Source organism: Mytilus galloprovincialis, chromosome 14 (assembly GCF_965363235.1).
Source record: "Mytilus galloprovincialis chromosome 14, xbMytGall1.hap1.1, whole genome shotgun sequence".
Lineage (NCBI taxonomy): Eukaryota > Metazoa > Mollusca > Bivalvia > Mytilida > Mytilidae > Mytilus > Mytilus galloprovincialis.
This window is the reverse complement of record NC_134851.1, coordinates 40146397-40164345: the sequence shown is the minus strand read 5'-3', so window position 1 is coordinate 40164345 and position 17949 is coordinate 40146397. Positions and strand designations below refer to the sequence as shown.

The 17949-nt window shown below is 36.5% G+C and overlaps 1 protein-coding gene and 1 long non-coding RNA gene across 2 annotated transcripts in view; one reads left to right on the top strand and one right to left on the bottom strand.

Annotated features, from left to right (window-relative positions):
* LOC143059659 (uncharacterized) overlaps positions 1–5002 on the bottom strand; it is a 30332-nt gene extending 25330 nt beyond the window's left edge. The window contains exons 1-3 of the mRNA XM_076233194.1: positions 4755–5002; positions 2008–2216; positions 1331–1408 (exon numbers count right to left, since the gene is read on the bottom strand). Coding sequence (XP_076089309.1) covers positions 1331–1408; positions 2008–2216; positions 4755–4845 — 378 coding nt within the window. The 5' untranslated portion in view covers positions 4846–5002. The remainder of the gene's footprint in view (positions 1–1330; positions 1409–2007; positions 2217–4754) is intronic.
* A 3691-nt stretch (positions 5003–8693) lies between these two features.
* On the top strand, positions 8694–16380 carry LOC143059507 (uncharacterized). Its single transcript, XR_012973496.1, has 2 exons — positions 8694–8881; positions 9100–16380. It is a non-coding gene; the product is annotated as an uncharacterized LOC143059507 (long non-coding RNA).
* Positions 16381–17949: the final 1569 nt, after the last annotated feature.

Genomic DNA, 17949 nt, shown 5'->3' with positions numbered 1-17949 from the left:
CTTATTTGACAAAATATTTAAAAAACAAGATAAAATCACAGTTAGAATGTATACTGAGTTTCAATCTTGTCTGACGCAAGCTCTCCAATATGTCTACATGAACACAAAGGCTTTAGCCTGATAAAAGACGGAATTACGGACGAACGAAAACAAGGATAATAAAATTGTAATTAAATTGCATTGGTCATCACAAAAAGCACACCAAAAAATAAACATAATTATAATGGTATGCCTTGCAAAATTTTGCATTTTTTTCTCCAAATGTAATATCTGGTGTACTGCCCTAACAGTAAAGTCGTTATTTGAAAGTAAACAGTAACAATTTAGATTCTCTGTACCATACAATGTAGGTTTTGTTCACAACAGTTTAAATTTGTATTATGTAATTTGTATGCCCCATTTATAGGCATTATGTTTTCTTGTTTGTACGTCCGTTTGTCCTTGATGAAGTTGAGGTCCAATCAACTTAACTCTTAGTACACACTTTCCCTATGATATGATCTTTCAAATTATAATGCAAAATTAGTGATTTTCCCTCATTTTCATTGTCCACTGAACATAGAAAATGATAGTGCGGATGGGGCATCCGATGATCAGTGTACTATATAGATACATGTATAGGAAGATGTAGTGCGAGTGCCAATGAGACAACTCTACATCCAAATAACAATTCAATTTATAAAAGTAAACCATTATAGGTCAATGTACGAACTTCAACACGGAGCCTTGGCTCACACCGAACAAAAAGCTATAAAGGGCCCCAAAATTACTAGTCACGGTAAAACCATTCATTCGGGAAAACCAACGGTCTAATCTATATAAAAAACGAGAAACGAGAAACACGTATAAATTACATTAACAAACGACAACTGCTGCATACATCAGATTACTGACTCTGGTACTTTTGATAACTATTAGGACAGGTGCAAACATTTGCAGCGAGATTAAACGTTTTAATGGTACCAAACCTTCTTCCTTTTTCTGAAACAATAGCATAACATCACAACATAGAAAACCACACGATAAAATATCAATTGGAAGGCTTAATTCAATCAAAAAACGTAAAGTAACACACTATGAAACATTCTTGTTAATGTATATCTTAAGATTGTCTATGTTGTCTGTATTGAATTTATAGAGGGAGGTAAGAGAATTTATAGAGGGAGGGGAAAAAATGGTCTATATTTCGCTCAATTCATATTATTTTAAAAATACCTTCAACGAACATAAAGCGTGAACCCTCATTTATGTTGTTAAACAGTTATTATGGTTCAGACAAAGCAATATAAAAGAAGTAAAAATTTTGTAGGTTTGCTTATATCGATCTTACCATACTTTCTGGGTGCATTTTGTCTTGTTGAACCACAAACGATGCTCCGTTCTTTATGTCTTGATAAAATATGGACTCCTGCAATAATTAAATCTATAGATGAACTACATATATTATGGTGGCTTTGGTGTCATTTTCCTCTAAGTCAGTTTATCCATTCAACGTCATGATAACAAAAAAAGAGGGGATAACCTAAATTAAATCACTTTAAAATTGTCTGAAAATTTTTTAAAATATGCTAGCTTAACCATGTGATGTCTAGTTTACAACCCTCCCCACCCCAATACTGCCGCCAGGGAATCCATCATTTCTACACCAGAAAATGCCTGTACCAAGTCTGGAATATGACAGTTCTTGTCCATTCGTTTTATGTGTTTGAGCTTTTGATTTAGCTATTTGATTATGGATTTCCCGTTTCGAGGTAAGTATTTTTGTGATTTTGCTTTTTAGTACTACTATTTATTACTAGTATTTGATATGTTTTATCATTTCGTAGACCATTGCAATAAAAGCAAGAACTATGAAGTACATTTTTTTAACAATTACCATATGGTATACATTATATTATTTAAATGCTCAAAAACGGCGCAAGCCAGGTCCGACAATGCAAGGGATGTACAGTTTGTATAGCCAGTCAAGGTCGTTAAAAACTTCCATATATAAAAGGATAACTCTACCTTTTGTTCCTGTAGGTAGATGTCTGTTAGTACTCCTTGACTTAAAGATAGAGTTGGAACATTAGTATTGATGTCGTCATTCCGTTCTAAATGGAAATGAACTTGTGATCCTTCAACTTTAAGGTCAAGGTCATAAGTCTGTGGATGAAAGCTGTCGTCTGTTGATCTTCTTGTACGTTGACCTTGTGAAATTTCCACCGGAATTTCTTCTGTACAATAGATCAAAGAAAATGTATAAATATAACATAAAAAGAGCCTTTATAAATCTTCTTTAAATGTGGCAATTAACATTTGCAAAAGCAGTTTTAATATTGTTCGACTGCAAACAAGCCGTTTTTTTAAAGTGCGTGTTTTTGTTATAGTAATGGTCCTGATAGCAGTAATTAGTAGCCTTCAAGCTGTGAACAAACATGTATCGTAAATGTCGAAAGGCAAAGCAGAAATACGTACACGAATATACATAAGGCAGCTATCATTTGATTTCTATGGGAGTGGGTTGGATTGGGATGGGGAGAGAACTGCAATGAGATATGAAAAAGGCAGGACAATAGTTTTGAGTGAAAAACACCAGGATGAGCAACTTGCCCCCAAAAAAGGCAAGTTGACAATGTATCTATAAAATATTAAGGATAAAATGAATTAAAAAAACGGGACCGAATAGAACTAAAAAAGGCAGGACAATATTTTTCATGCTAGACCTACCAACCCCATCCCCTCCCCCCCCCCCCTCCCATCTTAATAAAGCAAAAGGGTGTATATCGTCGTAAACGTCTAAATTGTTCGTCTTACATTTATGACAATACTATAAAAAAAAAAACAAGATTCAATGTGTCAAATATTATAATATCAAATGACATTAAACGTATAGTTTAAAAAGTGTCTCGTTACATCCTTGTTCAACCTGATACCAGATGTGTTTATACTGAGAATATACATTAACACTTTTAAATTTAATAGTATAGGTTGGATCATATCAACGTAGAAAAATAATAAATCCACTTTACACATCTCAGTTTACACAAAGGTAGGGCAAATTTCCCTTGTGAATCTTTTCATTCACAAGGTCAAAAGTTAAAAGTTGTCAATTCTTCTAGAAACAGTTTCTCAATTTCACATATGAACATAAAAAAAAAAGTTGTCATCCATTGCTTTATTTATCTGTTAAAGGCATTTTAAAACAAAATTGTTACTTTTCTGCCAATTTTGCATCAAATGAATTGATTTATCGAAAGACAATACGTCTTTGAATGTATGACCCTCCCCTAAGTCTAAATGTATTAATTGCATTATGCGGATGGGACGGCACAGGAGTTGGTATTCATTTTTCGTATTGTCTAATATGAATAGAATCCTCTAGTTTTTTCCATGTTGTGTCAGTACACATTTTGCCCGCTTATTCATGTTATTTCTTGTTTTCTTTTAATAATTTCCTTAGCATATGTATACAGTTTATAAGACCGTTTCCAAAAACCTTTATAAAATCCATATTTGGTTTTTTTAAATAGTTTTCAAAAGAAGAAAAAGTGCCAGCTCAAGTATAAGAAAAGTCAAGAGAGAATCGTTCCAACTAACTTTTCAATTGACAATTTCTCAAAAACGAAGACATGAGCTTGTCATTTTTGTTTCTACTGTTAGTTTGGTTATTTATAACAGTATTTCAGAAAGCTTGTTATTTTGAAACAGACTAGTGAACATCATTAAGAATTGCCTTTTTGTCATATTGTACCTTTAAGAGACAACGAAATATATATACATTTACAAGATTCCAAAACTACATGTAAGTCCAATACAGGCGGGGCCTTTTATAATAGCTGACTTTGTGGTATGGGCTTTGTTCATTGTTGAAGGCCATACGGTGACCTATAGTTGTTAATTTCCGTGTCATTTTGGTCTCTTGTGGTTGTGGAGAGTTGTCTGATTGGCAAACATACCACATCTTCTTTTTTCATATATATATATATATATATATATATATATACGCATTACATAAGATATACTAAACCTGTTACGTTGAATTTAAGACTTATAAATCATATTTTTCGAAAAATATTTGACATAAGAGACACTTCATTGTAATATTTGCTTTTGAAATTAAGAATCTTTCATTTATAACTTTGTACTCTACATTGTCATGAGAAGACCATCTGAGGAAACATGATATATTTTGAATCCATACCCAAAACAATAGAGAAAAACTTCCTTTTGATGCTAAAAAGGTATGAATCAATATATACACCCGGAACAAAAATTGGAAATCAATGGTTTTTCATATTAAGGAGGTTTCTCATATTAACTGTTTTGTGCATATTCTTGTGAATGCAATTTCACGTTTATTATAAGTCAAGCTTACAGTTACGTGTCTTATATAAATGAGAAGTTGGGATATGAGTGCCAATGAGACAACTCTCCATACAAGTTACAATGTATAGAAAGTGAATATTTATAGGTCAAAGAACGGCATGCAACACGAAGTCTTGGCTCGCACTGAACAGCAAGCTTTTAAGGGTCCCAAAAATGACAATAGTGTCAACTACAAGTGCCAACTACACATTACTTAAAATATATTACTTCTTTTTTATTACGCAATATTAATCATGATTAATACCACACATATTCTTGTATTTAAAACTACAGACTGAGTATAAAACCAACTCGCGAACCATTACTTTTAAAAATATTTGAAACCAGTTCGATTATTGTACTATATGCGTTCAAAATTTGGAATTATATATTTTACAGGATCCTACCTTTATACTCAACGTTGTCGTTTGATGACCATCGGAGAAAGCATGCAATATTTGGAATCCATAACACAAAAACAAATGAGAAAAACTTCATTTCGATTTAACCAGCTATTGTAATTATTTAAAGTACAGATCAATATATATCCACCCGTAAACAAAAATACCAAGAGTTAAATTGATCTTAAATTCCTAAAAGCTGTTGTCTTCCTTGTGGCTTCGTAAAAAGTAATTCCAATTATAACTTTTATGTTTAAATACCCTCTCCATACACACGAACGCAGTAATGTAAAATTTAAACAGTCATAATTTAAAAAAAAATAATATCTATTGTTATGAAACGGTTAAATCGTGATTCGGGTGAATGAGTCAACCAGGTACAGTTTCTGCTATTACGGAAAAAGATCGAAATCGTGATCACCAGACTAAGAAATGTATACAATAATTTAAATAATTGCTTTGATTCTAGATTATGACCTTTGAAGCATTTGTAAATAAAAGATGAATGGAATTTAAAGAACTAGCAAATATTATAAAACAAATATTGTTTAATATTTTGGCACATTTAAATTTCAGTAGCGGATCCAGGGGGGGGGGGGGGTTCCGGGGGTGCGCACCCCCCCTTTATTTTTGCCGATCAATGCATTTGTATCGGAACATATGTTTTGCACCCCCCCCCCCCCTTTGCCCTGGGTTAGCCTGGGTTAGCACCCCCCCCCCCCCCCCCTTTCGAAAATTCCTGCATCCGCCCCTGAATTTCTTTTCATTTATCTAAAAACAATATATATACAAAGAATTGACAAACTAATTGATTAAAGATATTTTCTGTTCAGAGTTACAGAGTTATTAAATTTCGAATTGTGCACATGCATAATATGTACACATACATGTATATGACTATACATCATAAGATCATAAGAACTCGTTCAATGACCATTTCAACCGGTACATATATTATTCAAATGAATTGTTATAAGGAAGAGTTTCACCTGTAACACGCGAATATTCTCACAAAACTAAATGTCAGTCATAGTTACAGAAAAATATATATAAATCTACAATCACATATTATCATATCAGATCTATCTTAATTGGTGTATAACTTTGTTAACTTTAATCAGAAGTCCATAAATCGAGTATAGTAATGGATTTCTGCTATAATATGTCAATTCGGGGGGGGGGGGGGGGGGGGGGATCAATGAATATTCTGGATTGGTAAGAACTGGATAAAAGAATCTTGCTTTAAGAAAGGTGATATTGAAAACTCTGCCGGAACAGATATCGCCCTTCCAACTCTCCACCCCCTCCTTTATTTACATTGATGCAAGCAATAAACACCTTGTTAGAACGAAAGACTTGTCATTTTTACGATTCAAGTGATATTGGTGATAATTATCATTTTTACGATTCAAGTGATATTGGTGATAATTATCATTTTTACGATTCAAGTGATATTGGTGATAATTATCATTTTTACGATTCAAGTGATATTGGTGATACTTGTCATTTTTACGATTCAAGTGATATTGGTGATACTTATCATTTTTACCTATTAAAGCAATTATTGTAATGAAAAAAATAACTAATAAAAACACAAGGTGCTATTTTAACTTTTATACAATAAATTAAAAAAAATAAGATAGGCGTTATTATACAAATATATAATTAGTATGTCGTAAATAATTCAGAATAGCACAATTCAAATGTTATTTTTCAAAACACCAATATTTAAACAAAGGTACAGAGAATGACATGCCATATATATATATCAGCGGCGGGGCGGGCGGGCGGTCATCTTCGCTAGCCAAGGGTTACGATCCACTCACTTTGGTCATCTTCGCTTAAGAAAGTGAGTGGGTCGTAACCCTTGGCTAGCGAAGATGACCACTAGAAACATGAGAAAGTAACAAAAAAAAATTTTGTGAGCGGAGCGATGCGATTTTTTAAAGAAACAGTGAGTGGATCGTAACCCTTGGCTAGCGAAGATGCAAGTGGTGTGCCTGGGACGAAGGTTTCATACTCCTATATATATATATATAAACATGTACAGTTAATGTATGAAAACTGTTGTTTCTTATTTGTGTTTGTTACTATGTATACTGTATTGTTTATTATATATGGGTAAAAGAATATTAATATTATAACATGAATAATGATATTATATTATTGAGAGCCCATTTTATTGAAATAAAGTATCTTCTTCTTCTTTAGTAATAAAAACACCTCACACAAACAAACATGGTAATGTTGTCAAGGCAGGAGCACCGATTATAATGTATCTCGCTTTTATCAGGATTATTACTTTTTACACAGAATTATAACGTAAGCTTCAGTTTACACAGCCTTTTTTAAATGAATATAATGTTTCGTTGAGTGGCATATGAAACTACGCGGCTTTTGTACAAAAAAGGAGGATATTTAATTTCAGTTTGGAGTGAGTTCAACTGATTTTATGTTGTGTAGATTTTGTAGTTTTGAGTGACTATTTTAGTACTGAATATTGTATTTGATAAAATCTATTTAAGGTTCATCATAAGGAATTGAAAAATATGGCCGTGTTTACACCTCTAAAATTAATATGAGTACAGACAAACTGGTACATCCAGGAAAGTTTTAAGGCATGGCAGGAACTAGATATATAAAGGTTATATGAAGTTTACGTTTCAGAAAATTAAAAACTTACCTGGATTTTGATGTTCATTTTTTCCAGTCTGCAGAAGATAGCAAAATAAACAAACACCCGAGTTTCATTTGATACGGTCCACTCAGTTACACAGTTTAAACCTGTTAAATAACCTTTTGTTTACAGGTGTCTATTGTCCATCTATTCAAGTGCATCTATTGTCCATTTAAATCAATACTACTCACAACATTGATTATATGAGGGGAGCTTCTCAATCGTTTTCACTACTTAGTTATTTTTTGCACCTTCTGCAGGAACGAAAAAAAATGGATAGCAAAATCTAGAAAAAGTTTATAATTTTCTGAAACATAAAATGCATTTAAAATTTATATATCTAGTTCCTACCATCCCTTAAAACTGATGCAGGTGTATAGGTTAGTCTGTACTCAGAGTAAAATTTGGGGTGTAAATACGGCCATTTTAGCCAAAAGGTTATGATGAACCTTAAATCTGAGGCCCCTCATGGGGGGGTCCTAGTAATCACATAATCACCATTTTTTTGCCAATATAATCACATAATCATTAAATATTTGCTTATCTTTAGTAATCAAATAATCATAAACTAAAAATACAGTCCTAGGTAATCAAATAATCATGAAATATTTGGCTTAATAATCAAATAATCATTAAAAAAACGGCCAAGTAATCACATAATCAAAAACCCCATGAGGGCCCTCAAATCTGAAAATTTGATTTAATAGAATATTTATAAACATCTTTTATTTTAAAGAATATTTTACATTACCTCCCTTTGTATAGTTTCTTTTTTCCTTAAATTATTACCGAATTAACAAAACATTACAAGTAAAATAAAAAAATATTCATCAAAACTTATGTTTCACAGTTTTAAATTGTATAAAAGTAAAAATAAATAATAAATAAACATTTTATTTGAAAGAATATGTTATTTGTCGGACCGTTGTATTATGTAATTGATTATGCATACAATAACTCATTTACAATATTTATTGGTAATGTGCCTGTACCAAGTCAGGAATTTATTTATCTTTTCGTCCCTCATCAAGCAATATGCTTGATTAATAATAAAATAACCGTAGCTAATATATCACAAAATACTTACGTCACATGCATTTACCTTTGCGAAGAATTTTAAAGGATTCATAATATAAAAGAACCTTGAATCTGCAAACCATATATATAGCTTTCATTACATACGCTCTTACATGTAGCAGAATTTTGCATTGTAAACATGGGTCCGAGAGGGGAGATTCCTCATACATTGTATCTTATTAAGTATTCTGATTCACATCCGCAATTATATTCATTGTATAGTCTATTTGATTGGATTTTTAGACATCCGTATTTTCCGGAAATACTCTGAACTTCTCCGTATTTTCACTAGTGCTTACTTTCTCTTCCTCACCGGTCTATTGCAAATGGATGCCACGACAAAACTGCTCCTGCGGATATTGTGACAAATCACCGTCAAGTACGTTTCAAATCAATTATAAACTGTTAAATATATATACCGTTAATTCCGTTAACTTGGATTCCACGTTTATTCAACAATACGAACTGTAATTGTTTATTTCTATGAATTGAACTGAGAATTCTACTTTCGTTTTTGACTTGATATTATTATTGCATTGAACATTCATATATTTCTTTCGTACATATTGTAAAATATTGTATTTTTATTTCTTTCAGTTTACCAAACATTACACACTCTGTAAACTCCTGTATTCTTTCTGGTGGAATTATAATCTACAAGCTTCACTCACAAGTTGTTATTCTTTGTAATTTGCCGAGATTGCGATACAATCCCATGGTTATACTAGCTGAGTCAGGCTCAGCACAGTAAATTGACGACAACCTGTCTTTACATATCCAGACAAGGAACGACAACGTAGCAACGTACATACCTTCACACTGACAGTGGACTACATATCGTGTGTATACTCGACAGCAACCTAACAACGTTGAGTCAACATGGATCCCAGTCATGAGGAACAACAAGAAGAGGTACAGCCCCAAGAAGGAGATGTCCCTGAAATATTAGAAAATCCGTCTAATACATCTCAGTCAGATGAAATTCCCGAGGCTAGGCGAGTTCGTGACCTCACGGAAAAAGGACAAGGAGCTTTCACTGAAAAACGTGACAAGTTCTGTCAGGAACTAGAGGCTCTCTGGACAGACATTGAATCCAAGTTATTGGAAGTAACAACGCCACCTAACGAGCTCCAGCAACTCCTTACAGCTCAGGACAAACTAGTTAAAGCCTGTAATAACTATCGTAGGCTCACAGATGAGTACCTTGACTTTCTGAAAAGGACCAGAACACTGGAGAGTCAAAAAGAAATAGATGCGTGTAAACTCTCTTTAGATTTTCGTCTGTCCAAAGTGGAACTGGTCATGGAAAAACTACACGAGCAGCGCCTCGCTCTAACAAAGTCCAAATCCACTAAAACAAAGACCTCAAAAGGTAAGAAAACCTCACGCAGTGGTAGCTCTAACGTGTCAGACATGTCAAGCCTAGCACGGAGAAAGCGTGCCAAGGCAGAGGCTGCCAAGTCTAAAATAGCCTTTGTAGAGAAACATGCCATTATCCTACAACAGGAAGCAATGTTAGAAGAACAAGCCCTGTTCAGACAAGGTGAAATGGAACAGGAAGCTGCACGCAAACAGGCAGAAATGGAGCAAGAAGTCGCTCAACGTAAACAAGAGGCTATGCGCAGGAAGGCTGAAATGCAACAAGAAGCCGCACGAGTAAGCCGGGAAAAGGTCGAGCTTAAAGCCAAATTTAACCTTCTTGAAGCACAGAAAGAAGCTGCAGCCGCAGAAGCCGAGGCTCGTATCCTGGAATACGACGATAGTCAAGCCTTTAGCGAACTACCTGACGAAAAGGAAGACCCGCTCCAGCGTGTGCAAGATTTTGTCAACAAACTTCCTGTATCAACAGCTGTGAAGGAAGTAACAGCACCTCAAAAGAAAAAGCAATTTCCTGTTAAAATTGAGCTGAGCCACGAAGCACCAGCGTTCGTGCCGTCCGCGGCACTGAACTTGCTGTCACAGACATCTGCTGTCTTACCTTCCGATTCTAAGTCACCGGAAGTTACCTTTATCCCAGATCTGGGATTAGTAACCGGCATACAAAAATTAGGTCTTTCAGATGAGAGCCCTACTGAACATCAAAAACAGGGTGTTAAAGAAGCGATCCCTGTCTTACGCATAAAACAAGACTTTATAGAAGAGATCCCTGTTTCACACCAAAAACAAGGCATAGTAGAAGAGATCCCTGTTGCACACCAGCAACAAATCAACTTTACATCAGAGATAACTAGATTCCTTTTACGCAAGGACTTGCTTTTCTCCCGATTAACAAGCTTTAACGATCGGGCAGAGTCATTTCATACTTGGAAAGCAAGCTTCAAGAACGTGACTGATGAGTTACAAGTCTCTGACTCAGAACAGATCGATTTACTGATCAAGTGGCTCGGTCCAGAGTCTGCTAAACACGCCATTAGCATAAGAGCGTCGAACGCTAATAATCCTACCATAGGTATACAGAGATTATGGAAGAGGCTTGACGAGCGGTATGGTGCTCCAGAAATGTTGGAAGCCTCTCTCAAGAGTAAACTTGAAAAATTCCCTACCTTAACAAATAAGGACAACGCACGTCTCTACGAACTGTCTGACATTCTATCAGAAATAGAATATCACAAGGAAAATCCCAAGCTGGGATGTTTGCTAGCATATTTTGACTCCTCGTCCGGGATAAATCCTATTGTTGAAAAATTACCGTACGGACTCCAAGAAAAGTGGACCACAAGGGCTACAAGATACAAGGCTAAATATGACGTTGCCTTTCCACCTTTCACAGAATTCTCTGCCTACATCAGGGAAATCAGCAAAACAAAGAACGATCCTGGGTTCATCTTTGGGTCAAAAGCCACACCAAATACAAAAGGTGCTGCGCCAAGGTCTACGCCTTACCCTAGGACTAAAGTTGGTGCTCATAAAACAGCAGTTGAGCAGCAATCTAGAGACGCCAGCAAACAAGGTCTTTGTATTCTGCACAATACAAAGCATTCCTTAAATGAATGTCGAGCGTTCCGAGCCAAGTCAATAGAGGAGCGCAAAGGTCTTTTGAAAGAAAACAATGTATGTTACAAGTGTTGTGATTCTACCACACATAGAAGCCGGGATTGCAATGCAAGCATAAGTTGTAAAGAATGTGGAAGTAAACAACACACTACCGCACTTCACATCACTAGACCACAGCAACCTACAAGTTCGCAGTCTAGCTCGCCTAAGCAAGCCTACGGCGGGGAGCCTATAGAATCGGCTGAAACTAAGGCAACCTCAGTTAACTCTACCTGTACTGAGATCTGCAAAGATACATATAGTGGGAAATCTTGTGCTAAAATACTTCCTGTGAATGTTTATCACAAAGATAACCAGTACAAAGTTATTCGCATGTACGCCATCATTGATGACCAAAGCAACCGGTCACTAGCATCGCCCGAATTCTTCAATCTTTTCGACGTCAAAGATAAACCGGAAAACTATACTTTATCAACATGCTCCGGCAAAGTAGTCACTTCCGGCAAAAGAGGAAGAGGTTTCGTCATGGAATCAATCAATGGTAATGACAAGTTTGACCTTCCTGTACTGATTGAATGTGATCATATTCCCAATAATAGGGACGAAATACCTACTCCTGAAGTAACAATGCATCACCCTCATTTAAAAGAACTTAGAGGTAGCATTCCACCAATAGAGGAAAATTGCCAAATTCTTCTCTTAATTGGCAGAGACCTTATAGAGGCACACCATGTCCTCGATCAGCGCATAGGACCACCCAGAACTCCATATGCACAACAATTGAAACTTGGTTGGGTAGTGATAGGAGAAACCTGCATTAACAAGCAGCATGTTCCTCTTGAGTTAAATGTCAAAATAACCAACATTTTGCCTACAGGACAACCCTCAACCTTTCAACCATGCACAAGCAAGTTTGACATCCGGGAAAACTACACAGACCCTGTAACGAAAGACTTACAATCGCCACTCTTTGAAAAAACAAGGGACGATGACAAGCCTGGACAGTCATATGAGGACAAAATGTTCATGAAGCAGATGGACAACGAATTTGTAAGAGACTCGGAAGGAAGTTGGGTAGCACCGTTGCCGTTCCGAGTGCCAAGACAGCCATTGCCAAGCAACAGACAACAAGCTCTTCATCGTGCTAATATGTTAGACATCAGTTTGAATAGAAACCCAGTTAAGCGGGAACACTTTCTTACTTTTATGAGTAAGATCCTGGACAATAATCATGCAGAGCTCGCTCCACCATTGCACGAACATGAGGAGTGCTGGTATTTGCCATTGTTTGGTGTTTATCATCCGAAGAAACCCGATCAGATAAGAGGTGTGTTTGATTCTTCCGCCAAATGTAACGGAGTTTCACTTAACAGCGTCCTGCTTACAGGTCCAGACTTGACCAACGATCTCTTGGGAGTACTGCTGCGTTTCAGGAAAGAAATGATCGCAGTAACTGCAGACGTTCAACACATGTTTCACTGCTTCGTTGTCAGAAATGACCACCGTAATTACCTGAGATTTTTATGGCATAAAGACAATGACCTACAGGAGAACCTTGTCGAATACCGCATGAGAGTTCATGTTTTCGGGAATAGTCCGTCACCTGCTGTTGCTACGCTTGGACTCAGAAAAGCAGCTCAAGCATCAGAACAAGAGTTTGGCAGTCACGTGACTAGCTTTGTTACAAGAGACTTCTATGTCGACGACGGTCTTACGTCATGTCCCACTAAAGAGGAAGCTGTTACGCTCATGAAGGACACACAGCAAGCATTAGCAAGATATGGAAACTTACGCCTTCACAAGTTTGCCTCTAATTGTGCGGAAGTTATGTCTGCATTTCATGCCAGTGATTTGGCTTCAAATCTTAAAGACCTAGACTTAGAATGCGATAGCAAACCCCTACAACGTAGTCTTGGTCTCAGCTGGGACGTAAACACTGATAACTTTTTATTTCAATTATCATCAGAAAACAAACCGATCACTCGGAGAGGAATTTTATCAACGATAAACAGTCTCTACGATCCTCTGGGATTTTTGGCTCCGGTGATTATACAAGGGAAACTCCTATTGAGGAAAATAGTATCAGAAACCGTCGATTGGGACCAACCTCTCACTGATGAGACAGCAGATGAGTGGAAATCTTGGAGAGATACTCTTATTGCTATCGAAACATTGCGCATTCCACGTACCTACGTGCCGTATCTGAGCAAAACCGCCACAAAGGAGTTACATGTCTTCTCTGATGCATCAGAAAAAGCCATAGCAGCTGTTGCATATCTACGCACGACCGACAGTAGTGGTGAACCAAACATAGGATTCATTCTTGGGAAAGCTAAAGTTGCACCAACAAGTGGTCATACTATTCCACGCCTTGAACTATCTGCTGCAGTATTAGCAGTCGAGATAACACAGACCATCATGGATAATTTAGATTTACATATAGACACCGTAAAATTCTACACAGACAGTAAAGTAGTCCTAGGCTACATAAGTAACGAGACAAGAAGGTTCTTCATCTATGTCGCCAATCGAGTGGAGAAAATAAGAAAATTTAGCTCTCCAAGTCAATGGAATTATGTACCAACTCACCGTAATCCCGCAGACTCGGGAACAAGGTCCGTACAAGCCCATGAAATTCACAGCAGCGAATGGTTATTAGGACCAAAACAACTTCTTTCCTCAGAACAGAAGAATTCTGAGGATATACACCAGCTAATAGATCCAGAAGAAGATGGAGAAATCCGTGCAACTGTTAATGTTGCAAAAACATTTTCCACACCTGAGCATAAAGGTATCGGAACTGATAGATTCAATCGATTCTCCAACTGGACATCACTTGTGCGAGCGATAGCCTTTTTGGAACGTTTCTCTCGTTTACACGGGTCAAAACAGGCATCATCAGTGACTTCTGTGGATAGTTTTTCAAATGCCGAAAATTTCATCTTAATATCTGCACAACAGGAAGTTTATGGAGATGAAATAGATTGTATAAAACGTCAGGAACAAATTAATAAGCGGAGCCCGATAGCTAACCTCAATCCGTTTTTGGATGAACGAGGACTATTACGAGTTGGAGGCCGTATTGTAAAATCGGACTTGAACCTCCGTGAAAAGAAACCATTGATCGTCCCCGGACGCAATCATGTAGCAACATTATTAGTTCGACACTACCACAACAAGATAAAACATCAAGGTCGCCATTTCACAGATGGAGCGATTCGTTCCGCAGGATTTTGGATCGTAGGAGCAAAACGCTTAATCTCATCTATTATTCACAAATGTGTGACATGCCGCAAACTCAGAGGAAAAACTGAGTATCAAATCATGTCTGATTTGCCAGAGGACCGTCTTGAACCTTCACCTCCGTTTACTAACGTTGGAATAGACACCTTTGGACCCTGGACAATTGTTTCACGTAAAACACGTGGTGGATACGCCAACTCCAAACGTTGGGCAATTTTATTCACATGCTTAGTGACAAGAGCTATTCACATCGAATTAATCGAGGAAATGAGTTCTTCGGCCTTCATAAACGCCGTCAGGAGATTCGCCGCTATAAGAGGCCAAGTAAAGATTTTCCGATCTGACCGTGGAACAAACTTTATTGGAGCAATCGACGATTTAAAAATTGATTCAATCAACGTTGAAGATGGACCCTTCAAGAACTTTCTGTACAGTTCTGGTACAACTTGGATCTTCAATGCGCCGCATTCGTCCCATATGGGTGGAGCCTGGGAAAGAATGATTGGTATCACCAGAAGAATTCTTGATTCTATGCTTCTAAATGCAGCCGGAAGAAGTCTTACGCATGACGTGCTTAACACACTAATGGCAGAAGTTTCAGCAATAGTGAACTCTAGACCTCTGGTACCGGTATCAACAGATCCAGAGAATCCGTTAATATTAACTCCGGCTATGTTATTGACACAGAAAACTGACTACGTTTTCACTTCAGACCATCTTGGGGAATTCGACAAACGAGATCTCTGTCTTGCCGAATGGAGACGAGTACAGGCTCTGGCCAGTGTTTTCTGGTCCCGTTGGAGGAAGGAATACCTGCCGTTACTACAACAACGACGAAAATGGACCGAAGATCGCCGTGATCTCATCGAAGGAGACGTCATTCTTCTTAAGGACAAAAACATTTGCCGTACCCAATGGCCCGTTGGAATTATAGTGAACTCATTTAAAAGTTCAGACGAACATGTCCGAAAAGCAGAAGTGCGAGTTATCGTTAATGGAAAAGCCACAACCTACACACGCCCTATCGTGGACATGATTCTTCTCATAGAGAACACTCCTGTGTAAATATATGTATATATCTCTGGATTTATATAGTGACATTCATATGTGTTATATCTTATGGAATAATAGTGATATCAGGTAGATTTCAGACGGGGAGTATTCTGATTCACATCCGCAATTATATTCATTGTATAGTCTATTTGATTGGATTTTTAGACATCCGTATTTTCCGGAAATACTCTGAACTTCTCCGTATTTTCACTAGTGCTTACTTTCTCTTCCTCACCGGTCTATTGCAAATGGATGCCACGACAAAACTGCTCCTGCGGATATTGTGACAAATCACCGTCAAGTACGTTTCAAATCAATTATAAACTGTTAAATATATATACCGTTAATTCCGTTAACTTGGATTCCACGTTTATTCAACAATACGAACTGTAATTGTTTATTTCTATGAATTGAACTGAGAATTCTACTTTCGTTTTTGACTTGATATTATTATTGCATTGAACATTCATATATTTCTTTCGTACATATTGTAAAATATTGTATTTTTATTTCTTTCAGTTTACCAAACATTACACACTCTGTAAACTCCTGTATTCTTTCTGGTGGAATTATAATCTACAAGCTTCACTCACAAGTTGTTATTCTTTGTAATTTGCCGAGATTGCGATACAATCCCATGGTTATACTAGCTGAGTCAGGCTCAGCACATTAAGTATTCTAATGTTGTTGCTCATTATCATTAAAAAGTAACGGCTATTTAATTATGGTTTTACTTCATATAACTGTATTCTGGGCATTGTTTTTATACCCCCGCTTTGAAAAAAAGGGGGGTATACTGTTTTACCTCTGTCTGTCCTTCCGTCAGTCCGCCAGTCCATCAGTCAGTCAGTCCGTCAGTCTGTCAGTCAGTTCGTCCGTCCCATGAATATTTTTCGTCACATTTTTCTCAGGAACTACACTACCAGGATTTCTGAAATTTGGTTTCAGGCTTGATATAAGTCAGCTATACTGTGTGATGCGTTTTCAGATTCATCACTCGACAACTTTCTGTTTACCGAACACTTGTATCATTTTTACACCTGATAGCCAAGTTGAAAATTTTTCGTCACATTTTTCTCAGGAACTGCACTACCAGGATTTCTGATATTTGGTTTCAGACTTGATATAAGTCAGCTATACCGTGTGATGCGTTTTCAGATTCATCACTCGACAACTTCCTGTGTTTACCGAACACTTACCATTTTACATTATTGAGATTAGATTATCCAGTTGCCTCTTTTCCATTAAAAGTTTCGAAATGCATATTTGGACGGGGGTATCATCAGTGAGCAGAAGCTCACAGTTTCACTTGTTTCTTCTGTAAACAGTATATTCAACTCATTTTTTTTGCAGTTATTCTTTATATTGTAGTATCGAATTATTTCTATTCTATATATTTTCTAACCATTTTTCTCTGTTGTATATATTTATTTATTTTTTAACATTTTCTCTATTCATGATTTTTTACGGCCATTTTTCTCTATTCGGTAAACACAACCCAAACCCTCATGCATGTATCAATGAAGGGTCATGGTAGATATATTGTTGCTGAAGCTCGTAAAATATTATCAAATACAAGGAACAAGACTGAGTTACGGATATTTCTGTTATTGGTACGTCTTTGGGCTCTTACCTTAAAAATATCAAGAGTTATCTTTCTTTCAATAGTGTTGATGGCAAACCTGTCAGATGAATAAAGTAGGCTTAAAATTTGCTAAATATAAGGAAAGTTGATATTTTGATTTTTGTTTCAGTCTTAAATAGCAGAAAACACTGTGAAAGATCAACAGGGTAATTGCTGGTCTTTAAATTATCCGACCGCAGTATACAACTCTTACGAAAGTAGGATGTCTGTTTGGCTTAGCGGGGTGTATAATACACCGAAAGTAGACAGAGTAATTGGAGAAATCAGCAACATGAGCGTCAATACACATTTAATAGAAATCCGTGGGACAACCATCATGACCATTCCTCTCAGTGGCAAGACAAATTCACAAACAACAACTTCAATGACTACCAACAAACAAGTCGTCGTAATTCAGACATGAATCTCAAGTTACTACGTTTGGCTCTTGAAGGCTTGCACTATTAAAATGTTTTGGTTACTGACCATGTGTACTGTTAATTGTTATCATTAAAATGTGTTCATTATTATTT